Source organism: Gopherus flavomarginatus, chromosome 2, assembly GCF_025201925.1.
Source record: "Gopherus flavomarginatus isolate rGopFla2 chromosome 2, rGopFla2.mat.asm, whole genome shotgun sequence".
Classification (NCBI taxonomy): domain Eukaryota; kingdom Metazoa; phylum Chordata; order Testudines; family Testudinidae; genus Gopherus; species Gopherus flavomarginatus.
Genome location: NC_066618.1, coordinates 24,253,435 through 24,280,309, shown reverse-complemented (window position 1 = coordinate 24,280,309; position 26,875 = coordinate 24,253,435). Strand labels below are relative to the sequence as shown.

The 26,875-nt window shown below is 45.3% G+C and overlaps 1 protein-coding gene across 2 annotated transcripts in view; it reads left to right on the top strand.

Annotated features, from left to right (window-relative positions):
* LARP4B (La ribonucleoprotein 4B) overlaps positions 1 to 26,875 on the top strand; it is a 104,356-nt gene that overhangs the window by 27,060 nt on the left and 50,421 nt on the right. Inside the window, exon 2 of one of the 2 annotated variants that reach the window (XM_050942243.1) lies at positions 18,291 to 18,425. The exons of the other annotated variant lie outside the window; for it this stretch is intronic. Within the exon in view, the coding sequence (XP_050798200.1) occupies positions 18,345 to 18,425 (81 nt within the window). The 5' untranslated portion in view covers positions 18,291 to 18,344. The remainder of the gene's footprint in view (positions 1 to 18,290; positions 18,426 to 26,875) is intronic. 2 annotated transcript variants of the gene reach the window in all.

Genomic DNA, 26,875 nt, shown 5'->3' with positions numbered 1-26,875 from the left:
CCACAGTTCCTTTATTTATTTTTCACCCCCTTCCTTCACCCGGCATTGCTATGTGTCCCTAGTGTAGCCCTTTGCCCCCATGCCCTGCACAATCTGGTCTTGGATGTCTGTTTCTGTGGCTGAATCAGCTGTGACTGAACAGCCTCTTCTCCTAGACCAATAAGATCCATCACCTCCTATGTACCCAGTTTTGGAGATTGGAGCTCCAGTGATTAGCTGTGCAGGTGAGCGCTCCACACCCAAAACACAGGAAGTGGAAATTCAAAAGGTCCTGGTCCTTTAACCAGGAGGGGCTTTTTCCTGTGTACCTGGCTACTGTGCAGCAGAGTTAAACATGTTTACCAGAGCAGTCCGTGGTGCATTGTGGGACACCTTCTGGAGGCCAATTAGGTCAACATAAGCAATGCTATGTCTACACTGCCTCTATTGACTTAACAACATCAAATTAAGTTCTAAGACTCTTGTGGAGGTGGAATAATTAAGGCTATGTCTACACTAGCACTTTTGTCAGTCAATTGTGTGTGTGTGTGTGGGGGGGGGGAACCCTGACCAACAAAAGCACCAGAGTGGACAGGAGATGCTATCCTGCTGACATAGCTACCGCCAGTCGTTAGCAGTGGAAACTAACATTAAAGCTAGATATAAGAATTCTGGACAAAAGCTTTCTTAGTGGAGAGAATGACACGCATTTGAAAATAATATTTTGAGATGATGCATAATCATTTCTTCTTATTCCCAAAATAGTTTTCCCAAGCATGTATAACTTTCTGCTGTTTTTAAATGCAAGATACTTAAGTCCCACGCAGAGTATTGTGAACCAGACCCCAACAAATCAGTAGATTGACCCCCAAAACATGGTTATTTCCTTTTTTTTTTTTTTTTTTCATTCTGACAATTTGGTTAACTGCCCCAGCCTATCCTTGGTATGTTAGTGCTGCCTATGCTATCAAATGTATGGGTATGAGGATTTTAGCCCCTGCTGCAGGAGTTCTCACCACTACATCTGCGCCCCGCCCCTCCAGCCTAACAGTGAATTCTGCCCCACAATCTCCAAGTCAGTTCTGCTGTCTGGCCCCCGCATCAGTTCTATCCCCACCCAGACGGGTTATGCCTCCCTAATTCCTCCATCTCACACCCAGCACCCAGTTCAGCCCCTCCACCTCGCCTCTGCTCCTCCTTGAATTCTTCCCCTGCCCCCCTCCCCCCCCCGCAGCCCTGGGGGGGCTACAGCAGGATCTCTGCTCCCCTTGCAGGCTGGGGTCTAGGGCCTCTTCCCCACTGCTGGTGACTACAGGAAGGAGAGGGGAGGGGTGGAGGACAGGACCTGTTCATCACAGAAGGGGAGGGGAGAAAGAGATTGAGCTCTGATAGGTTGCTCTTCCCCTGGAGGAGGCAGGGCAGTGAGGTAAATAACCAATCAGAAGGCAGCTTCTCCCTCTCCTGCCTCCACTCCACAGGACTCAAATTTGCTATCTTGCTCTCTGTTCCCCAAAGGGAGGTTGCCTCATGCATAATAATGAAAGGGGTGTTGTCCCAGAGAGCAAAAGCACAGAATGTGATCCAGCTCCGACACTAATTAAAATACAAGGGAAGGCTTTTTGGTTCTCGCATGTAGCTTTTTCAGAAAATTCCATGGCACACCTGTTTGGTTCTGACAGCACATCAGTGTGCCACAGCACACCGGTTGGGAAACACTGCTATAGACACTGCACTATGACTGACTTCCTAGAGTGCAGTAGAGTGTGCTCTCACGGGAGATGGAGAAGCTCCTGCAGCCGTGGTCCCCAAACTTTTCATGCTGTGCTTCTTGCTCCGCCTTGGGAGCTGGGCCAGGAGTTGGCCTGCAGCTACTGGGTACGGGAGCTGAGGTTGGGGATGGAGCCACAGCTAGGAGTAGGTCTGGGATGACAAGTGGATTTGGGGCTGTGAGCACATCTGTAGCCAGGGTTGGGTGGCACTCCCTCCCCAATTTGGGGGGCTGACCCAGGAGCAGAGCTGCAGCTGGAGGCAGAGTGGCACTCCCTGCCTGCTGTGGGGGCTGGCCTGGGCCCTGCCTCACCCCCCTGAATGATGTTCTGTAACCACTTGGGTTGTACACCCCACAGTTTGAGGACCACTGACCTAGCTGCTAATACAATGGTCTAGTGCAGATGCAAAGGCATGTGAGAGTGAACATAGTGTCTGTGATATATACTGTAGTGGAAATGTAGTAAGGGCTTTCTCACTTGCGGGTGGGAAGATAGGTGGAAATCTGGGGACAGAGTTTTCTGGTGTTAAAAATTAACACATGCACCTCTTGAAAGTCTGACTAGAGCATTCTTATGTTAACGTAACTAATGGAAGTGTGCTTCTATGCTGAAGGCTTCTTTTTAAAAACTTCCTTTAACCTTATTTCAGACTAGTTTGTGAAGAAAGGGATTTATGCAAAGAGCTAAATTCAAATATATATTTTTCATTGCTCTTCCAGCAAATGTAAAGATCTTTTATTCTAATGAGCTTTTTTGTTGCAGTTTGCGATGCTAAAGTTAGTTGTCAGCATTTGCATTATAAATTCTTTAAGTGCTGATTACTCTGGTCTGAAAACTGCAAGATTTCAGCCCAGGAGCATTGTTTTCTGGTTTGTATGTTTTTAAATAACACATCTGACTGAACTGATTGTGCTTATGTTAAACACTTGCACATCCATGCTCATGTTGACTCCAGATAGTAAAACTGACTGCATACAAGTAAACTTTACAACAAAGATTAGAGAAAAAAGTAGGTTCAAGTGTTCAAGTTAATGGTAGTTCAATGTCAAGGGTCATATTCTGAAATCTGTAAGTAGTTCGTTCCTTTTTCAGTATTATTTTCAGTATTATTCAGTCCTTTCCTTCCTGCAAAGACTGCTGCTAATGTAGCTGACTTTTTGCATGTGTTATACTGACTCGCCATTCTTGGGTAGTAAAACCTATAGATGGTTGTAACTCAAGTTTTATTATAACCCATGTTTTCAGCTGAAATGCCCTGCTTGGGTTCATCCCAAAGGTGAATTGTTGTTAAACTTAAGCAAAATCCATTTAGCTGTTCTTGGGTTAGGATAGTGGAGATTAATTTTGTATTTTAAAATAAGCTCACTCTTTATGTAATAATGTCTCAATTTAATTTTAGCATTTAATTGTAGTTTCTGCTAAAATAGGCCCTTGATAAATCTGAAGAAAAAGTTATCAATCTTGTAAGTACTTATGTAACTGTCTAACATTTTTCTAATTCGACCTTCAATTATTAAAATTAAGGCATTAAACTAGTTAGGGACATCAAGAATAACAAAAAACGTTTTACACATACATTAGAAGCAGGAGGAAGACTGAGGACAAGGTAGACCCGTTAATCAAATGAGGAGCGATAGCCAATATCGGAAGATACAGCAATGGCCAAAGTGTGAAATGGTTGGGGGTGTTCTGGTTTTCATTGAAAACCGTGAAAAACATCAGCATAAATAGGGTAGGCTCGGAGACTGAAATAGTGAAGCAACAAGCTAAGAATTACGTAGGGCTTGTCTACATTTGAAATGCTGCAACAGTGCTGCTGTTGCGCCACAGTGTAGACACTAACTACACCAACGAGAGAGGCTTTCTCATTGGTGTAGGTATTCCACCTCTCAGAGAGGTGGAAGCTATGTCAATAGAATTTTTCCATTGACCTAGCACTGTCTACATGGAGACTTAGGGCAGCTTATCTATATCACTCAAGAGGTGTGGCTTTTTCACACTAGAGACAGTAGCTGAGTTGTCACTTTCTATAGTAGACCAGCCCTTAGTAGACTCCTTCCAGTCAGCAGGGCTTGACTACATATATCCTAGAATACTTAAGGAGCTGGCTGAGAAGAACTGAGCCATTATCTTTGAGAATTTGAGGATGGGAGAGATTCCAGAGGACTTGCAAAGGGCAAATACAATAGTCATCTACTAAAAGAGGAATAAGCTCAACCTAGGGACTTACAGACAAATCAACTTAACTTGAGTACCTGGAAAGATAATGGAGCAAATCAAGCAATCAGTTTGTAACCATCTAGAAGATGATGTGATATGGGACCATCAACATGGATTTATGAAGAACAAATCATATCAAACCAACCTAAAATCATACTTTGATAGGGTAACAAGCCTTGTGGATAAGGGGAAGCAGTAGATATGATATATCTTTGACTTCAGTAAAGCTTTTAGCACTGTCTCCTATGGCCTTCTCAAACAAACTAGGGAAATAAAGCTTAGATGTACCCACTGTAAGATGGGTACACATCTTATCAGTGGTTCACAGTCAAAGTGAAAGGGCATATCAAGTTGGGTCCCACAGGTATTCGTCCTGCGTCCATTTCTGTTCAATATCATCCTAAGTGATTTGGATAATAACATAGATAATACACTTAGAAAGTTTGTGAACAACACCAAGCTGGAAGGTGGTGCAAGTGCTTTGGAGGACAGGATTAGAATTTGAAATGGCCTGAAATAAATGGAATGAATTTCAGTAAGGACAAATGGAAAGTACTGCACTTAAGAAGGAATAATCAATTTCACAAACACAAAATGAGAAATTACTACCTAGGGAGTACTGCAGAAAAGGATCTGGGCTTTATAGTGGACCACAAACTCAATAAGAGTCAGGAACTTAATACTATTGCAAAAAAGGTGAACGTCACTTTGGGATGCATTAGCAGGAGTGCTGTAAGTAAGACATGAGAAGTAATTCTTCCACTCTACTCAATATTGATAAGGCCTCACCTGAAGTACAGTGCTGTGTCCAGTTCTAGGCAACACACTTCAGGAAAGATGTAGACAAATTGCAGAAAGTCCAAAGGAGAGCAACAAAAGTGATTTAAAGATCTAGAAAACATGAATTATGAAGGAAGATTGGGGAAAAAAACTGGGTTTGTTTAGTCTAGAAGAGGGAACACTGAGGGGGGGTTGTAACCCTTCTAGTATGTAAATGGTGGTTAAGAAGAAGTAGGTGATAAATTCTTCTCCCTAACCACTGAGTAATGGGCTTAAATTGCAGCAAGGGAGATTTAGGTTTGACATGAGGAAGAACTTCCTAACTAAGGGTAGTTATGCACTCGGTATAACTACGTTGTTCAGGGGTGTGTAAAATCTACACCACGAAGTGACACAGGTATACTGACCTAACCCCCTGTTGTAAACAGCGCTATTTTGACAGAAGGGCTGCCCTCTCAACATAGCTACTGCTTCTCAGGGTACGTTCAGACTGTCAGCCGCATCAGCGGGTAGCAATCGATCTATCGGGGATCAATTATATCGCTTCTAGATGAGATGCAATATATTGATCCCCGAACGCTCTCCTGTCGACTCCGGAACTCCACCAGGGCGAGCGGCGGAAGCAGAGTCGACGGGGGAGCCGCGGCCATTGATCCCGCGCCATGAGGACAGGAGGTAAGTCTAAATAAGATGCATTGACTTCAGCTACGGGAATAGCATAGCTGAAGTTGCATATCTTACATCGACACACCCCTTCCTCCCCCACCCTGCCCAGTGTAGACCAGGCCTCAGGGCTGGTCTACACTATGGGGGGAAATAGATCTTAGATACGCAACTTCAGCTACGTGAATAACGTAGCTGAAGTCGAATATCTAAGATCGGATTACTCACCCGTCCTCACCGCGCGGGATCGATGTCCGCGGCTCCCCCTGTCGATTCCGCAACTCCGTTGGGGTTGGTGGAGTTCTGGAATCGATATAAGCGCACTTGGGGATCGATATATCGTGTCTAGATGAGACGCGATATATCGCTCCCCGAGCAATCGATTCTAACCTGCTGATACGGCGAGTAGTCTAGACGTAGCCTCAGGAGATGAAGTGCCTATGCCAATGGGAGAAGCTTTCCTGCTAATCACTACAGAGGGACATCACCCCCAGTGCAGCTGTGCTGTTACAGCATTGTAAGTGTAGACAAGCCCTGGTCAGGGATGATCTAGATAATTCTTAGTCCTGCCTGAATGCAGAGAATTGGACTAGATGATCTATCAAGGTCCATTACAGGACTACAGTTCTGTGATTCTATTGTCTAGTAGTACAAGAGTGAAAAACTGCATGGTGCATTAGCTAAGTGTGTGCTTCTGAGTAGGATGTCTGTGGAGTTGTGGAAAAATCATTCAGCTTTATAGTTTGTGGGAGGGCATGGTTTTTGTATATCTTATTCCTGCAGTCTATGGAATTGAATTTTGTGACATCCTTGTGCTATGGCTAGGCTATCCTCTGTTTTAAATGCAAAAAAATGACATTACAATATTAACCTGTACATTTAAAGAGTAAAGGTCCAAATGCTGATGTGCCTTCAGGGCTTCTGTTGACTTGAGTAGAGCCCATAGGGACACTTGTATGTAGCAACAACTTGGCCACACTGTGTATTTATGCCATTGTTATGATCACTAGTCAGTTAGTTTTTAAGATGCACAATTAACCATGGATATTCCAACATTACTATGAAAATCTTAAATATTTTATTTAATTTTTGTTAACGCTACATGAACATAGAAATTTGTACATTTACTATATTGAGCATTAACTATTTTGCCTGTTAAATTGATACTATAAGGTGATTAACATTGAGTAGTCAAATTGTCATCTAGAGCATTGTATGCAGTGGGGTTGCTGCTGTGTTGGTCCCAGGATATTAGAGAGTCAGCATGGGTGAAGTAATCTCTCTTGTTGGAACAACTTCTGTTGGTGATAGACAAGCTTTCAAGTTTACACAGACCTGAAGAAAGCTCTTTTGTAAGGTCAAAACCTTGTCTCTATCACCAACAGAAGTTGGTCCAATAAAGAGATCTCACCCACCTTGTCTATCTATAGTATTGTCATTCTTAGCAAAGTTGTTGATACCAGGACACAGCATAATTAATAAGAAATCTTTAAATCTGCAAACATAGCAAATTTCACTTTGTCTTCCACAAAAGTACAAAGGGAGCATTTGATACTTAACTCACTTATAATTTTCATTTAGCTTGTCCTGAAGTACCTGTGTTCCACTAAGGTGTATCTAAATGCATGATTCTGTGACATGGCTAAATGGAATCCTACCAGAATATGGAGTTGGACTACAAGGTATTGGTAATGGTGTGGTTTTGAAAAGTTGATTATAAAGTAATTAACTTTCCAAAACGGTGCTTTATAATAATAAAGCCATTGACCCTGTAAGTTAGCTCTGTAGTCAAGTTCAGTACTATCTGTGATGTCATAACACCATTTGGGATGTTGCAGCAGAGCTCTCAGGAGACATGAAATGGCCTTCTAATTTTAAATCATGTCAAGTGGCTGTGGCATTCAGCACATGGTTTACTTAATTGTAAAATATTTACCCAAATGGGTGGCCAGTATGAGTTACTCGTAGTATGGATTCATGCAACAAATAATGCAAATGTCAAGAATATTTATATGGCTGAGTAAGGAAGCTCCCTGACTTGCGCAAGCATTCCATTGTGGAATGCCTTATGTAAGTAGAATTTTGCGAAAGTCAGGAATGTCTCTCCGACAATTACACACACCAAAAAAAAAAAAAGCTTATGGAACTTTTTCCATAAGTCTGGATTTCCGTAAGTCGGGTTTACATAACCCGGGGAGTGTCTGTATTCCAAATGAAACTGTCACAGGTTAGTTCTTGACAAAAGTTTTACATGAGATCCAACATGACACATCAACTAAGGGCATATTTAAACTACAGCCACTACAGTGGCACAGCTGTGGTGCTGCTGTAGCATCGTAGTGTAGACGCTTCCTGCTTTGACAGAAGATGTTTTTCCTCTGGTGTATTTAATTCATCTTTTTGAGAGGCAGTAGCAAGGTCAACAATTATTCTGGAAACCTAGTCGTGTTTTCCCTAGGGGTGAGGTCCAGCTAACTATAGTACTCAGCACACAAAATATTTTACAGCCCTGAATGACATAGCTAGGTCATGCTAACATCTACATGTAGACCAAGCCTTAGTGTTAGAGGTTGAACGCTATTAGTTATGCTATTTTTAATTGCTTGTATGGCCATCACATTTTATTATATTGTTCATGACGTTGTTAGCCATCTAAGAAGTTTACTACTAACTTGTCTAATGACATCCTAGAATAATCAATTAGCTAACTGCTGTGTGATTGATAGCCGGTAGTCAGGAAGTGCCAAAAGGGGACCTCAGTGCAATGGAGCTTTACTCGTGGTGATTAAAATCATGTAATCCTACTTGGTTTTTCCTCCACAGGCTTTACATGTATGAAGTACTAGTGCTAACCCTTCATGTTCTAGAAAGAGCAAGGTAGGGGAAGGGGAATAATAGAGAGATTAGAGGGAAGGGTGAAAAATCGCCAAGGTAGAAGGAAAATAGACAAGAAGATGCATAGGCAGAATGGGGAGGTATTGCATACCTCGTGTGCAATACTTTTAAAAAAAAAAAAAAAAACTATCTGTGAATGATCATGTGCCCTCTGCCTCCTTGTGCTCCCATTTGAGTACTTAAAGGGTAGGGCATCTGCAACTGTCCCCAAGTTCCTTCTAGCTGGAAGCTAGCTGGTCCACCCTACTAGATTTTACCTCAAGCCAAACTTCTCCAAATTCTTCTCAGAATCTTCAGAACAAAGTTAATTTTATTTTGGCACCTTAGTCTGTACTAGTGCTTGTCAGATTGAAAGCTGCTGATCCAGACCCCTTTGTCCTATCCTAGACCACAGGAGACTTAACACATATATGGTGTCTCAGTTTTAGGATGGCAATGCTTGCCTCCATTGCTTCAAGCTCATGACTGGTTCATGGCTCTCAACTTGCAGTACTTCCATGTCACCAGCTGCCTGGCCCACAAGAAGTATCTCAGGTTCACAGTAGGACCCAACCACTGTCAACGCCAGGTTCTGCCCTTTGTAGTCTCTGTGGCACAGTCTCTTCATGAATCTGGCTTTGGAATCTCGGGGAGTAGGGGAAGTGCCTGGCTATAGCAGTGACACATCTAAGAAGGAATCCACTTATACCTGTATCTAGATGACTGGCAAATCAGAGGCAGGTACTGGGGGAAGACGTAGTGCCTTAGATGACATCCTTTCTTTGTCTTTCACTGAAGACTCCTGGTGAACTACAAGAAGTCCTCTTTCACACTATCACAGATGTTGAGCTCTACTTGACTCTAGTTCAGCAAAAGTTTTCTTGCCAGAGGACAGGTTCAGGTCCCTTCAGTCTGTAGTGCACTACCTGTTGACAAGACTGGCAACAATATGTGCACTTGGGCTCTTCAGCCACGTCTTCATGCATATACATGCTGCTGCTGCTTGCCAGGTGTCACCTGTGGCGTGTCTAATGACCTCTCCTCATCCAAACATCATATTAATAAACAGGTCATGGTCCTGACCAGAATCCTGCAGGAACCTGACTGGTGGCCACACCCACTGGATGTGAGAAAAGAGGTATTGTTTTTGGTCTCTCCCTGACAAGGACACAGGTCACAGATGATGTCAAGGATAGTCTGTTGCACTCACCTTAATCACTTTCAGATGGTGGACTCATGGTCTCAAGATGATCTCACGCTCTACCTGTAATCTTGAAATCGAGAGCCACTACCTGTCCTCTGAAACCCTGCGGTGCAGATTCTGACGGACAATACATTAGCAATGCACAAGTTAAAAAAGAAACAGTGAGGCGCTTGATCATCTTTTCTTTGTCTGGAAGCAGTTGAGTTTTCAGAATGGTGCCATCATCATGGAGTGACACGGTGCTAGCTCTGCACCTTCCACGAATCGGCAGTGGCCTGACAGATTTGGTCCTGGAACAGCTGTGAGTATTCACTACAGAAGTCTATGCTAGACCTGATATTCTACCAGTGGGGGACTCCCACCATAGTTCTGTTTGCCATGACAATGTCAAGTGCAAAGACTTCTGCTTCAGTGAATGTGTGAGCACTGACTTCAGTTCAGATGCCTTTTGTTTGGTGATTTTCAAGGACTGCTACATGCCTTCCCCAGGATAATATCCAAGATCAAAACTGTCTCCGCCAGTGTGGTGTGCTGTCAGATCTCTCCAGATGTCTAGCCAGCCCTTCTGTACAACTTTCTGTCTGTCTGAAAATGATGCTGCAAAACTAGCATCAGATATTGCCTGTAGACCCACAATGGTTGCACCTGATAGCATGGATGTCAGCTAGATAAGTAGAACTGATGGACTGGCACCAGAGCAGGGGTGGGCAAACTTTTTGGTCTGTGGGCTACATCTAGATATAGAAATTATGTGGCAGGGCCATGAATGCCCACGAACTTGGGATTGGGGTGCAGGATGGGATGAGGGCTCTGGCTGGGGATGCGAGCTCTGCGGTGGGGCCAGAAATGAGTTCAGGATGCAGGGAGGGGGCTCCAGGCTGGGGCAAGAGGTTGGGGTGCGGGATAGGTGAGGGATCCGGATGGAGGTGAGGGCTCTAGGGTGGGTCTGGAGATGAGGGGTTTGGGGTATAGGAGGATACTCTAGGCTGGGACTGAGGGGTTCAGAATGTGGGAGGGAGGCTCTGGGCTGGGGCAGGGGGTTGGGGTGCAGAAGGGGAAGCTCCTGGAAGCAGCAGCATATCCCCTCTCCAGCTCCTATGTGGAAGTGTGCCCAGGCGGTTCTGCACTCTGCCCTGTCCACAGGTGCTGCCCTGAAGCTGCCATTGGCCACAGTTCCTGGCCAATAGGAGCTGCGAGGGTGGTGCTTGGGGCGGGGCAGAGCACAGATCCCCCTAGCTGCCCCTGCGTAGGAGCTGGGCTGGGGTCATGCTGCTGCTTCTGGTAGCTGCAGCACGCGGAGCAGCCCTTGATGCTGGAGCATGGAAACGGGGCAAGCCCCAGAGTGATGACTGTTGGAAATAGTTGGCTGGCATATTTTTACCTTCAAAGGTCAAGGGACACTCCACCAGGGTGGAGGCAACCTCTTTGGCCTGCTTCAGAAATGTGCTGATCTGTATGGCGGCTATGGGGAGCAACCCACTGACCTTTTTGTTAAGGATTATTCATAAGGCTGCGAGTTTGTCACGGAATTCACTCCCTGACTTCTGCAATGGTCGGTGCATCTGGCCTGGGGGCGGCCCGTACAGCCCTTGGCTCTTAGGCAGGGGCATGGCCATGGGGCTCTGTGCGCTGTCTCCACCTACAGGCCCTACCCCCTCAGGTCTTGTTGGCCACACTCATGGCGGAGGCAGCAGAACTGCCTGGCCATGCATCTGTCTAGGATCTAGGGGGTGAGGGGGGTGTCATTGCTTGCGGGCAGCCCACTGAAGTAAGTGCCAGCCAGAGCCCTCACCCTCTCTAGCAGCCCAACCCACAGCCCTGAACCCCCTCCCACACCCAAACTTGTGTTGCTGCTGGGAGGGGGTGCCATCACCAAAGACTGTCCCAGCTTTCCAGCCCTGCCACCCCACCCACCTCCAATACCCATGCACCCCTGCCACTGCCTCTTCCCTGAGCACCTGCAGAACCCCTGGGCCATGCCTTCCTGCCCCGAGATTTAGTCGGGGAATATAGTATGTCATGGACAGATCAGGCCATGCATTTTTGTTTACTTCCCGTGACCTGTCCATGACTTTTTCTAAAAATACCTGTGACTAAAACATAACCTTAATTATTCACTTGGTTATGCCTGGGCAGATGCCAAGTTCAGAAGAATGGTACTCCACTGGTTGATATAGCCAAGACTCCTCACGCACACAGTCCAAGGCAGATTCTGCTTTGCAGTCACCTAGAGTGGGATCCACACGGACAAATAATTGGAGAGAAGAGTTACTGATCTACATTACATCATCTTGAGGACTCTCAGTTAGGCAGTGTGGATCTTATGACCTGCCCTACATGCCTGCTTTTCAAAGTCCTCGTCTGACTGGGCTTTGAATTGCAAAGGAACTGAGGGATGGTTGTAGCCTTCCAGTTCTTACTGCCCTCGTACAGGATTACAAGGAACCACAGGATACATGTGTGGTCCCAGTGGACTCTAATAAAACAAACAAACAAAAAGCACTGTGCCTGAGGCATATCCACATTTAGTGGGATCTACCCTGACTACAGCATCTCAAAGAACCCCATTAACTATAGCATAAATTTCCTGTCATGTTCTGTGAGATATCAAAATATATATTATCTGAATGTACTTTAGTAGCCTACATGCTACCTGTTTACTTACCAAAAAAAAAAAAAAATCACTTAATTAGTGTGGGTGTGAGTTTTTAAATAAGACTTTCAGGAGTATTTCCCAGGTACCTAACTACCTTTTGCTCTTAGTGTTTTGACAAATTCGTCCTACCCTTGAATTCTGGGAGAGAAATGTAGAGATGGAGTAGTTAGAAATACCTAATATTCTCAAACATAGTTTCATCTTGAAGTTACTGGTGGTGAAACTGTTTAATTAGAGTTCATGAAATACTAAAATACGAATAACAATGTTCTCTGACACCTCATGTGCCAACGCTTTATTTGGCTCTTATGGTTCCTTAGTCCTTGATCACAAAGAAATTTATTTTCTCTACCCTTCTGCTTCCTCGTGTATATTTTTTTAAAAGGGGCCTACTTGTCAAGAACTGGATGGGTAAAAACAGTACGCTGGTTTTACAAAAGAATGTGCCCAAAATATTTTTCAGGCTGGCTGGTCAAACCACCACTTTTGCATACTTAGTACAATATGATAAACAAGGGTTCTTCTAAACGAAATGCTTAGTCTTGATGGGGACTTAAATTCTGTTTCCTTAAACAATGCCAGTAAAATGACAGATCTGTTGAATGAGCTAATGAGTCAGATAATTGATCCTAGATCTTTCAAATCTACAAGTAACTAAAAAAACCTTAAAATTACAAGGATTAGTCTTTTTTTGTTGGTAAACATCAATTTCACCATATGTACACAAACTGATGACGAAAAATTTCCATTGATAGAAATTTACATGTAGATAAAGTAAGAAATGCTACTTGAGAACTTAAGGATATTTACGTTGTATATTTTGACATGTGGTGTTGACAACTTGTGTTAATGGTTTACAATGCTTTAATTTTATGAATCTCAGTATTTGTTGTCTGATTCCCATACATTTGCAAAATTATGATTGTAAACAGATGATAAATTAGAGAAAAACTTTAAAAATAAACATTGATATTCATCGAAATTATTTTAAAATTATTCTCCCTAGCCGATTTACTTGGATTTGTCATAGCAATATATTAATATCTGGGATATACAGCGTCATTCCATATATAGAACACCTCACATTGTGGGCTCCAAAATTTACTTTCTGTATTTGCCATACATTACTCTAGTAATGTTTTAAAGTTTCACTTTCAGTTCTAACTGTAGTTTTTCTAGCTACCTGCAAAACCTCTTGAGTGATTTCTTGAATACTTGTGTGGTCCCTTTATACTGAATAAAAGGGCTGAAGTGGCATAAATGTGTCCTAAAAACCCCAGTCCCACCTGGGGAAAATCTTCCCCACAGCAGGTACTGAGGTAATGGCAGTAAGGGTGCCTCATTGGACCCCTTTGCCAAGCCCTAGTTCAGTGGTGTACATGGCTGAACAGGTCTGCAGTGCTGTGGGGATTTCTGGCAGTCTTGGGACATGGCTGTAACATACAAAGACCACAGGGGCTCTGAGTTAGGCTGGCGACTGCTCCATCTGCCAGAGCAACCCAGGGTTTGGAGAGTGCAAAGATGACTTGAAGAGATTGCAGTCTGTGCTACAGTAGCTTCATTTCCCTGGGGTGTGTGTCTGTGCTTCCTCTTGCAGGCACAACACTACATCTCACCCCTTGGCTTTAGGACTAAATCTGACATTGCCCAATTTCTTTTGTGTGTAGTACTCTAAGGCTAACAATGGGATTAAAAAAACCTAATAATGAAAAAGAACTCCATTTGTGCTCAGGGACTTTAAGGCCAGAAGGCACCATCATGATCATCTAGTCCAGGGGTTGGCAACCTTTCAGAAGTGGTGTGCCGAGTCTTCATTTACTATTCACTCTGATTTAAGGTTTCCCGTGCTGGTAATACATTTTAATGTTTTTTAGAAGGTCTCTATAACTAAACTAGTGTTGTATTGTAAAATAAACAAGGTTTAAAAATGTTTAAGAAGCTTCATTTAAAATGAAATTAAAATGTTGATTTTATGCCGCCGGCCCACTCAGCCCACTGCTGGTCTGGGGTTCTCTTCACCTAGGCCGGCAGTGGGCTGAGTGGGGCCTGCGACCGGGACCTTGGCTGGGAAGGGTCTGGCAGCCAGAACCCCAGACGGGCAGCAGGCTGTGTGGGGCCAGCAGCCGGGACCCCAGACCAGTAGTGGGCTGAGTGGCTCAGCCCACTGCCGCTCAGGGGTTCCATCCGCTGGCTCCTGCCAATCGGGATCCCGGCTGCTGGACCCGCTCAGCATGCTGCCAGTCTGGGGTCCCGGCCCTGCCCACATACAGTGAGTACCTACCTTCTCCCTGGTTCTGGCCCATTCTCTTCCTCTCTCTGCACTGAGCTGAGGGTGGGAAGGGACTGAGCACAGGGCTGGAGTGAAGGTTCTGACCAGGAGCTAGAATGAGGGAGGGGGCTCAGGCGTGGGGCAGGACCTTTGAGTGTGGGGGCACTTACCTGGGCAGCTCCCATTTGTGTGAGGGGTGCAGGTGGGAATGAATGAGGGTGCAGGAGCTCCTGTTTGGTGTTCAGGGTGGGGGTGGAGATGTGCTGGGGGGCTGGGTATATGGGGGGGTGCCAGAGTCAGGGCTGGGGTCATGGGGGGGCAGTGAAGGAGTCAACAGTGGTACAGGGCTCAGGGAAGGGGCCTGGGGTGCGTGTGGGGGTGCAGGGCTCAGGGCAGAGGGCTGGGTGTGTGTGTGTGGGGAGGGGGGTCAGGGCAAAGGGCTGGGTGACTGCTGCCCCTGCTCTTCTCCCTCTCCCACGCCCACTCCTTGTCCTGACTACCCCTTCCCGGGACCCCACCCCCTATCTAAGCTTCCTTGTCCCCTGACTGCCCCCCTAGGACCTTACACCCTACCTGTCCTCTGACTGCCCAGCCCCCAGACAGAACCCCCGGGACTCCCATGGCTATGTAACTGCTCCCTGCCCCGACAGGACCTCCAGAACTCTGGACCAATACAACCTCCCCCTGCTCCCTGCCTGCCCCAACTCTCTCCATACCCCTACCTCCTGACAGCCCCTCCCCCCCCAGAACTCCCGACTCATCCAACCCCCCCAGCTCCTTGTCCCTTGACCACCCCCTTCAGAGACCACACCACCCTAACTGCCTCCCCAGAACCCTCCTTGGTCCTTGTCCCCTGACTGCCCTGACCCTTGTCCACCCCCCAGCCCCTAACAGACCCTGAGACTCCCATGCCCCGTCCACCCCCCCGCTCCCTGACTGCCCCTGCCAGAGACCCCCTGCACCAACCACCACCCCAGTATCCAACCCCCCCTGCTCCCTGTCCCCTGATTGTCCCCCCCCCCGGACCCCTTACCATGAGGCTCCCCGCTCATCCGCAGCCCTGCCGCCACGCGCACAGCCCCGCCCTGCCCCTGAGAGTGCTGCGCGTGCAGCAGCAGGGCTCCAGATGAGCAGGGAGCGTCTTTCCCTTCCCACGGAGCCAAACGCTGCCCCGTGGGAGCGTGCAGCCTTGGCCCCCAGAGCGCTGCGTGCGCGGAGGCAGGGCTTCAAGGGAAGAGGGGAAGGTGGGAGAGGGGCCGGCAGCTTGCTGTGCTCGGCCAGATGCTCCAGCCTGGGAGCGCGGACCCTGTGGCTTGCCGCCTCAGCAGGATTTTTGATGGCATGCGGAGCCCCAGCAGGCAGCCGTATGCCATTAAAAATCGGCTCATGTGCCATCTTTGGCACGCATACCATAGGTTGCCTGACCCCTGATCTAGTCTGACCTCTTGCACATTGCAGGCCACAGAACCTTACCCACCCACTCCTGTAGTAGACCCATAACCTCTGTCTGAGTTTCTGAAGTCCTCAAATCATGATTTAAATACTCCAAGTTAGAGAAAATCCAACATTTACACTACTTTAAACCTTCAGGTGACCTGTACCCAATGCTGTGGAAAAAAAGGCGAAAAACTCCAGTCTGACCCAGGGCTGCCCGGGGGAGGCGGGGGAAGTGGGGCAATTTGTCCCAGGCCTCGCTGGGGCCCCCATGATGATATAGTATTGTCAAGGTTTCTTTCCCCACTTTGAACTTTAGAGTGCAAATGTGGGGATCTGCATGTACACTGCTAAGCTTAATTACTAGCTTAGATCTGGTACGCTGCCACCAGCCAGAAATTCAGTGTCTGGCACACACCCTGTTCCCCACCCCCCACGACTTTCCCCTCCCTTGGTTGCTTTGAGAGGCTTCACCAATTTCCTGGTGAGCACAGATTTAAACTCTTTGGATCTTAAAACAAGGAGGAATTAACCATCCCCTCTCCTTTCCCCCCACCAATCCCTGGTAAGTTCAGACCCAATCCCCTTGGATCTTAAAACAAGGAAAATCAATCAGATTCTTAAAAAGAAAGCTTTTAATTAAAGAAAGAAAAAAGTAAAAATTTATCTCTGTAAAATCAGGATGGAAAATGCTTTACAGGGTACTCAGATTCATATAGACCAGAGAGACCCCCCAGCCTTAGATTCAAAGTTACAGCAAACGGAGGTAAAAATCCTTCCAGCAAAAAGAAACATGCACAAGTTGAGAAAACAAACATAAGACTAATCTGCCTTGCCTGGCTATTACTTACAATTTTGAAAGATGAGAGACTGATTCAGAAAGATTTGGAAAGCCTGGATGTACTTCTGGTCCCTCTTAGTCCCGAGCGCGAACAATGAACAAAACGAACAGCACAAACAAAGACTTCCCTCCACCAAGATTTGAAAGTATCTTGTCCCCCTGTTGGTCCTCTGGTCAGGTGTCAGCCATGTTTACTGAGTTTCTTAACCCTTTACAGGTAAGAGACATTAACCCTTAACTATCTGTTTATGACAAGTATTCTATAGTATTGCAACTTTTTTTTTTATGCAAGAGGCCCTGAAATTGCTTTGCTCCAGGCCCCCTGAATCCTCTGGGCAGCCCTGGACTGGGGGAAAATTCCTTCCCAACTCCAAATACAGCAGTCATTTAGACCCTGGACGTGTGCACAAGACCCACCAGCTAGGACCCATGGAAAGAATTCTCTGTAGTATCTGGGAGCCCTCCCCATATAGTGTTCTATCTCTGGCCATTGAGAATATTTGCTACTAGCAGTCGCAGACTGGCTACATGCCATTGTAGGCAGTTTCATCATCCCATTCCATCCGTAAATTTACCAAGCTCTGTCTTGAAGCTGATCAGATTTTTTGCCCCCACTGCTCTCCTTGGAAGGCTGATCCAGAGCTTCACACCTCTAATGGTTAGGAACCTTTATCTAATTTCAAACCTAAACTTGTTGATGGCCATTTTATGGCCATTTGTTCTTGTGCCAACATTGGTGCATCACTTAAATAACTCCTCTCCCTCCCTGGTATCTCTTTGGTGTATTTATAGAGAGCAATCATATCTCCCCTCAGCCTTCTTCGTTAGGCTAAACTAGTCAAGGTCTTTGAGCCTCCTCTCCAGAAGATAGATTTTTCCATTTCTGTGACCATCCTAAGTAGCCCTTCTCTGTACTTCTTCTAGTTTCAATTCATCTTTCTTACACATGGGAGACCAAAATTGTACACCATATTCCAAATGAGATTCTACCCCTCCCCCCAAAAAATTCTCACCTGCATTCCAATCCTTTTTAAAAAATGAAGGATGTTTGATGTATACAATTACTCTCTTTTTTTTATGAAACACCAGACCGTTTCCTAAGACAGAGGTATTTTAATAATAGCTGTAAAATGTGAAACCCTCAGTGTCTTGCAGATTTTCACCCCTCACCCGCTTTCTACCCATCTGGTTAGATAAAGTAACTTTCAAGCATGATGGAATAGAGTGATTTATTAAACCCTGCTAACGTAGAAAAGCAATTGTGATGTAACATCTTTTAAAAATTAAGATGAAATGTTACACCAGTTGGGAACCTGAAAATCCATTTGTACTGAAACTTGAAATCTTTTTAATCAAATGAAAAAATAAGTAGCTGCAGCAGCAAAAACAGGTGCTGCATGGTTGGAAATCAACCTGAACGCGTCTCAAGGTGGACCAATGTATACTGTGCTTATAGCTGTTTTCCACTGGAAAACCTACAGTATAAACAGTTGTAGCTGTTCCTTTTGTCATTGTTCTACAAAACAAAGTTGCTTATGAATTCTTGAACTATTTTAACAGTCACTTTTATAACATCTATATCTTTTTTGTTTTCTCTACAGCTTACCAAGGTGGCCAGTAAAGTTCTCTCTGAGGAGCCAAAAAGCAGACAGCTCATGACTTCTGATCAGGACACTAAAGTTGTGGCTGAACCGCAGGTGCAGCAAGTACAAGAAGTTAAAGACAGTTCTCATCTAGTAAGTATTATAGTTTAAAAAAATCAAACATTTCACTTAGTTTGAGTTAACTATCTGATGTAGTCTTTGTTTTGTATATTAAACAAATACACACTTTTGTTTGGCAGTCTAATACAAATTGTATCCCAAAATATTCTAATACAGGATGTGGACAGTACGTGGCACCATCACCAAAAGTCCTGAGAAATAGCTGTCTAGGTGGCTACATTTCCACAACTCGTGGAAATTTACCTTCATACTACAAAGTTGTTTCTCAGTCTTGAAGTGGTATGCACCTTTAGTTAATATGTTATGCGCTTACTAATATGCTAAGGCCAATTGGAGAAGTTTTTTTTTGAAAAAACAAAATGAAGTTATTAACCCTCAGCTTAGTCAATAGAGAGTGCTAGAACCTACACGTGAGGAGAAACTTTACAGGAATAAACCTTGGCATGGATATCTTTAGATTAAAAATGTTGATAACTTGTGTGAAATGGGAATGTGCATCCCATGTAATGAATTTTGCATAGTCAAAACACTCGGGCAAAATACATGTTGCTGTGCAGGATCTAATAAATTGCATCATGGGGTTCTTGTGGCTTTTGGCAAAATGCATGGTAAATGCAACTTGTGTGCAGATTTACAGTGATAGTACCAAATGTTCCAAGTAACTTAAAACATTTGGGTTTGAAATTTTTTATTAACCAAATGGAAAATTTTGACTTCTTGCATATATAGTATTTAAATGATTTGAGAGACTAAAACATAATAATGCTTTAAGGAAAATATTGCCTTTGGGACTGGGTGTGGGGTGAGTGGGGAAGGCGGGGGAGGGGGAACTGCACTTGGGGCAGGAGAAGGGAGCCGTCAATACCTCTCTTGACTGAGCTACCCCAGAGTGCTCCTCCAGGCTCCAGCAGCAGCTGCTCTTCCCCCTCCCCTTCTGTATAACAAATGGATCACTAGCCCACTTTAAACTAGTGCACTCTGCTTTTTTCACTTCACTAATTAAACATATGTATTCTCCAGCTTGCCCTAAACATGGGCATAAGTGGAGGTTAAGGACCTTGGTTTTTTTAGTTGAGTCACTTCCCTGCCTCAGTTCTATTCTGTCTCAAACGTGGATGTTTCTCTTCTCTTTAAAATTGCAGACAGGAATATGTTGAGCCAGATTGAGTGGCATTATTTCAGATGTGCAGAGTTTTTTTTGTTCCATGGTAAAGTTGCCTCCCTTCAGAATATCTGACTCTAGGGAACAGTCAACATACCAATAACTTTCAGTGCTGTATCTGGACCTAACAGGTATATCAGTTTTTCTGTAGAAAAGGATGTCAGCTTATTTGCATTAGCCTCCCACTCTCACAGAGAAGCCACTCACTATGCTTTTTGTCTAACGCTAGTTCTTCTAAAATAAGTAAAATGTCCTTAATTAAAACACACAATGCTAGATGCAAATTTAGAGCCGAATCTCAAATGTCTGCTATTCCGTATCTGATTAGAAATGGGATTAACTATCTTCGGTAACTTTAGAGAAAACAGATTTCATCTAATATCTGAACTCTGGTAAAGGAACCTCTGAAGGCAGACAGTTAACAGGAGTTTGGAAGATAGGTCCAATGCTATGAATAGCATTTCAAGAAGGATAAAGCATAGTCTCTCTTGTTTTCAGGAATGGCAAGCTTTTCTCCCTATAAAGTGTCATCATTTTTCAAGCTTTTCATGAACTACACCAGTATCGTGGTTCTTAGGATACTGCTCGTGTAGAGCACCTGTCAGTGACTTAGTATATTGAACTATGCTTCCAAAGGGGTCTCTTTAAAAGCCATATGTTCCCTCTCCTACAAAATGTCTGAATATTTTATTAGTAATTATTTGGTGGTCCTGTACAAAATCTGAATGTGGCTGTAGATTCATGAGCAAAACTTGTCACTTTAGTACAGATCAAGAAACATACAAAGAAGTAGGTCATCTAATTTTTTAAATCTTTTTTTATGTAGACGCTTCAAAGAATAATTCCAGCTGAGGTCCTGGCTAAAGCATTCCAATTTATTTGAATTACTTTTTAAAGGTTAGAAGGCTCCATTTCTGTAATCTGCACATTTCTGCACCAGTTTACTTCTCTGGACCTATGTGCACTGGGGGTATTCAACGCAATGTGTTGCTGCTTGTGAAGGCCCTACCAGAAACCCTCAGAGCACAAGAGATCTTCTCCCAGGAGCTTATTGGAATGCACTGAATCGTATTCCCAAGCCATCCTGGCTTTGTCTCTCAAATGAAGGTTAGGCTGTCTTCTTTCTGCCAGTTCAGCCTCCCCTTCACAGAATGTCTGTTAGGAGACTTCTGGAATAGAAACAGACATTGGCAAACCTAACTGCTTGAGTACTGATCTGGAGCCTTGAATGAACCAATGAGCCCACAGAAGTTGTGTAGTGGGTGTGTTGTTTTTTTTTTTTTCCTTTGGGTAAAGGATTAATCTTTTTCTCAATAAAATGTAGTGTCAGTCTTCCTGTGCAAACATAGTAAGATCAAAACTTACAACACACATTTAACATTCCATAGTTTGAGCAGCTAGTGGTTGGCCTAGTAGTAAGCATATTAAGACTAAATGTTTTTGTTAGGACTCCTTTGCCCCTACTGCCCCCGTGTCCCTACCTAGAAATCTGGCTGTGTAGACAATGGCTAAGGGTATGTCTACAAGAGGGGTTTAATGCAACTTCTTAGGTGCCCATTTGGTAACTCATAGTATGCAAGTGCCACCAGTAGCATACACCCGATATGCTTGTTCCGTGTTCAATTTCAACATGAGGTGAACACAGAGCGGTAGTTTGCTGCAAACTGATGGAGTATTGTTCTTGCGGGAAGGTGGGGGTGGAATATCCCATGATCCTTTGCTGTGTGGCTGAGCAGTGTATATTATGGGATAGTTTTCACTATAAATTGTGGGATGTAAAGTGGAAGTTGGAGGATTCAGATTTTAAAACCCCATGTTCTGAGTGTTTCATGTTATGCTTCCTTTTGGATGAGCGTTTCTGCTTTCTGCCAGCATGGACCCAGAAATGCACTATGGTAGGAGGTGAGAGTATGCAGAGGCTGACTGGGCTGTATTACAGTGCACAGAGCCACATATTCGGCTTTGGACTTCACTAGGGTGACCAGATCACCCAGGTCAAATATCGGGACACGGGGGAGGGAGGGGCGGGGGCAGAGGAGGAAAAAATGGCGGCAGAGCCAAAAAAAAAAAATCCTCCACCCCGATTCCTCCTCCCTCTGCAAGCGCTGAAGGGAGGCCCGGGAGACTCAGGGGAGCGTGGGGCCGGGTGAGTGTGAGTCTGACCTGGCCCCGAGCAGGCAGGACTAGGGAGCGGTACCTGGAGGGAGACTAGGGGGTGGGCTGCAGGGCCAGGCGGCGGCTGTTCTCCCCACCTGGGCAGTGGGACTGGGGAGCAGCCGCTGCTGCAGCTCCCACTGCTGCGGAGGGAAGAAGTGGCCACTGGCCAAGCTCGGCAGCTGCGGCTCTGGCGCCCACGAACCGCCCGAGCCTGGGCCTGCTGCAGGGACCCAGTGCGCATGCTGCGTGCACCCAGCCCCTGGCCAGTCGCGTCTGGGCTGGCTGCCCAGCTGGTGCAATCCCACAGGCAGCCCTGGAGTGGGGGCAGCAGGCCCCAGCCCCCCCCCCCCCCCATGCCGCTCGGGTCCTGCAGGGGAACGAATGGGGCTGGGCTGCCAATGCCTCCGCCATGGGATTGCACCAGCTGCGCAGCCAGCCCAGACATGACTGGCCAGGGGCTGGGCGCAGCGTGCACGCTGCTGGGTCCCCGCAGCAGGCCTGGGTTCGGGGTGTTTGGGTCTGGGCGCCAAAGCCTCAGCTGCTGAGCGCCACATGCTTGGACACTTCCTCCCCCCGCGGCAGTGGGAGCTGCAGCAGCGGCTGCTCCCGAGTCCCGCTGCCCAGGTGGGGAGAACAGCTGCTGCCTGACCCTGCGGGCCGCCCCCCTACTCTCCCTCCAGGTACCTCGCCTGAGTCCTGCCTGCTCGGGGCCAGGCCAGACTCTCTCTCACCGCGGCCCCACTCTCCCCTGCGTCTCCTGGGCATGGCGTGCTAGGCAAGAGGCAGGGATTTGGGGAGGGAGCCAATGGGGGAAGGAGGGAGCAGAGTCAGGACGTGGGACAAACAAGCAAATATCGAGACAGTCCCAATAAAGTCGGGATGTCTGGTCACCCTAGACTTCACCCACCTTACCACCAAGCAGAAGGAAAGAACATGTTAACTGAGTAGTTGCAGGAGAGTGATTGAGTGCATTTGGCTGTTGTGAAAGGAGATCGTGCTGCTTATGGAATCATTTGGATGCAGCTGAAAGAGTCTAACTATTATAGTTGCTCTCACAAATATTGTGCAGAACACAAGAGGGGAAAGCCTTATCAATGGGTAGAACCGAGGTGCAGAGCCTTGCTTGGCAGTTCGAGCAGCCAGCAAGGCATCCTGTAGAGAATACTAACGCAGAGGAGAATACTTTTAGGGATGCCTGTTGCTCATCCCTGTTGAATCTCCTGGTTGAATATGTGTTTGTGTATCCTGCTGCTAATCCATGGGGGGCAAACTGGGATAGATTTTGAGCACTGCAGTACATTTAAGGCTGGTGGAGGTGGGATATTGCCTATATACATCTGTACAACTTTGAATTATTTTAGCTTTATTTTAAAGAATTTTTTGTTGCATTAGTGATGAATGAGAACGGACCAAAATGGATCTTAAACAATTATTATGAAAGAGTAACGAAGCCAAAAACTTTAATAATAAATACATAAATAATAAATACCTTTTTATTTGAAAATACATTTTCCAAAACACTGTTCTAATTAAAGGTTTGCTTTTTGTTGGTCATTGTGAAACAAACTAAAAGCGCAGCAGTGTAAACAGAGCAAAAATAACAAGTTTGCAGGGGGAAGGAGCTTAAAGTTAGTGTGTATAGGTCTTGCCTCTTGTACTCAGTTGTTCTGGTGCCATGGCTCCATAGTTCTGGACTTCTGGAGCTGGTGTTCTTGGCAGGCGGATGTTGGGCCTGGGAGGGGAGTGGCGTCTGCAAGTACTGCATGGATATGGCATGGAGGAATTGCTGCTGGTGCCAGTAGCCAGTATTGCAGCCTAGCAGGAGCATGTTTTGTAGGAGAGCATTCTGTCTTGGGATTGTGTTCGTTCTTTGCCTCTGTTTATTTCTATCTTTTTCAGTGCTGTCCTTAGCCACTGTGATGCTTTCCTTGCCACAGTCTCCTGGAAGAACTGGATTCTTTCTTCCTCTGAGTCCTCATGTACAGCCTCCACCTCTTCGTTTGGGACTCTGCCATGAGTTCACCAAACATTTTGTCCTGAATCTTCCTTTTTTGCAGATTTCTTTGCTTCCCTGCAGAAAAATGACTTGGTACCCTCCCCAGCAGTATGTTTTGGCTGCCGAGGGCAACCAGCAAAGAGGCAAATCATTGTGGGGCAGGGGCCTGGACTGGGGAAGACGGGGCTGGTGTCTTATGCCCTGCGTCGGGCTCAGCTGCTAGTACTGTCTGGGCTGGGGAGGATGGGACTTCCTCTTCCCCTGCACAGCATTCAGGGCTGAGTCAGACCCACCCCCAGATTTCTCCTGCAGCTGCAGGAAGCTCTGCAAACTTCTTCCTGCACCCATTGCTGCTCAGCTGCAGGGGGAGGGATCCCTGTACAGGGAGCTGCTCCCCCATCCTCCCAACCTGCATGTATTCAGACCCCTCATACCCAGACCCTCCTAGCAAGCCTCACCCCCCCTGAGCCCTGTGCACCTGGACCACCCCAATAAGCCATCTGGATCCCCACCCTACCAAGCCCCAGCCAGCTGCACTTGGATCTCCACCCCACTGAGCCCCACTCCCCTAGCATCTGGACCATCCACTGAGGCCCCCTAGACCCAACCCCCCAACCCCCCCCCCCGCTGAACTCAGTTCCACCTCTGCTGAGCCCCAGCCACCTTCACCTGGACCACCCTTCAGAGTCTCATAACCGTTACACCGGGAATCATTCAACAAGCCCGTGTGCATCCAGATTCCCCCTAGCACCAGGATCCCCCTCTGAGCTGCCTGCACCCAGGTTGCCCCCACATAAAACCCTCTCCATCCATACCTCAATCCCCAAACTAAGCGCATCCACAGTTGGATCCTGCTTTGCTGAACCTGCCTGCCCACACCAGGTACACCTGGTATGGAGGGTCAAGGCCCTGGGATGTTTCTGGGGCAGGTCCGGTCCTCGTGCTTTGTTAGGGTTGGGTGCAGCCTCACCGCTGAGTCTGTCACAGGGGGAGCTATGCAGTGATCTCCCACCTCTGTGCAGCCAGTGGCCTGTGCTCCCCAATGTCATGCTGGAGCCTCCATATTTATTTAACAAAATTTGCAGAATTGTAAAATATGGTGTGCAGAACTTTTAACTTTTGGGCACAGAATGCTCTCAGTAGATTAGGAAAATCAGCAGTGAAATACTTGCTACTCACCAGTGAGTTAGCTGAGCACTTTTGTGGACAGTCTCTACAGAGCTCTTGGGCACAGTTTTGCCTGTACACCTGACATAGCTATCTACACTTTAACCTAGACATCAAGGAGCTCTTCAATCATGCCAACTTGGTTTGAGCTAAGACGATTGAAAGATGCATGCTTCCTGCCCATAAAAACGTAACTCCTCTTTATAAGTCCTCAAGGTTAGCAGAAGTCTAAACTATGGTGGCTAGTCAGATTTTAATGTTCAGAGTGTGTAGTGTAACATGTCTTGGGTGAAGAAATTTTTGCTTTTGCTAGTTTATTACAGGATAATATTTGTACTCTGTATAGTGGTCAGTTTTAAACTTTTAGCTTTTCATGTGCCTGTAGCAGACAACCTTGAAAATAAAGCAATCAAGAACCTCCATGTGACTTCCAGAGCATTTACAGTGGGAACTTGAAAAGCTTTTGGGGAAAAGAAGCTATGGGAGTTAATATGGGAGGATGTTTTTGACTGGTTTCTCTAACCTTTGTTAGACTAACTTGCAAAAGAATTGTAAAATCCAAGAGTAGTCCTGAATGAAAATTGTTTAACTATAATAAAAATCTAAAGAACACTAGGAAAGCTTGGGGTCTATTGTATTTGTACACACTGGGGCTCCAGTCATGCTTAAGTTATTTAGACAATACCATGGTATAAGAGCCATTCTACATTTACCAACTGAGGTTTCAACCTTGGCCATGATGATACAAGAGTTTTGTTTGTTTTTCCAGTGATCCTCAGTAATTAATTGCATAACTTGAAAACAGTATTCAGTAACCACATCTCTCTCTTCTAGTACCCAGGAGTGAGGTTTGTACAAGAGAAAAATGAGTAAATGGATTAGACTGGGAAATCGAACAACTCTGGTACCACTGCATGTTTCCTTAACAACTTTGTAGCTAAGGAAACAATGTTGATGAAATTTGCAGTTCAAAGTGACTGACTGTTAATGTAGCTTTTTCAGTTTAATCTTTAAGAATGATTTTACACATTACACAGTCCAGTTAACTCCACATGTTAGGCCTGAGGAAGAATGTAAACAACATTGTCTCCGTTCACTTCTTTGGAACTTATGGTAGGGACAAACATGCTATAGTCACTCCAGGCAGCATGATGGTGCCCATCTTTTCTTCCCCCACCACCTGCATGGTTGAGGTCACTAGCAAACTATTGCCCTTGAAATAGTGAAGTCATTTTAAAGACTACAGTTTTTTTAAAATCATGGTTTAAATCACTCTTTAAAAATATCAATTACTTAAATCAGGTTGAGGCTTTGTAAACCTAATATTCTTGTGCTAATGCAACTTTAAATTTATAATGCACTAAATTTGTAAATGCTGTTTCTGTTTTGTTTTTGTTATCCTTCAAGTAGTGACATGATCTTATTTGTGTGGTGTAGGCAGAAAATAAACTCTCTTTTCCTGCAAACACATAAATAGATATTTGAGTCTTCTCACATTGTTAATCCCATTCACTTCAGTGGGAATGCCCATGCTTAAGTGTTTGCAAGAACTAAAGCTGAATTTATTACATTTTTCTTAATGGTATTAAAAACTTTATCACTTTGAAACAAAATTACTTCACTGGCAATGCAGATGTACTTAGATTTTTCAAAACCATAGCACAGATATTGTGAACTCTCTTGTATACACAGACCAAAACTTTTAAAAATAGGAGGCTAAATTTAGGCTCCTCAGGCTTTAATAAAAGCACCTGAGTGACTTAAGAGCACAAATCCTATTGATATCAAAGTGCAAGCCATGATGGAAGGGTATAACCTGGTCCAAAGTATGTCACTTTATTGGTTTTTGAAAATTCAGTGTATCAGAAGGTGGTGTTGGTTGCAAATATAGCATGCGTTATTTGCTTATTAGTGTTGTCCACAGGGTGGATTTGATTTAAATACTAGTCAGGGAGACTTGATTTAATCATAGTTTTCTAT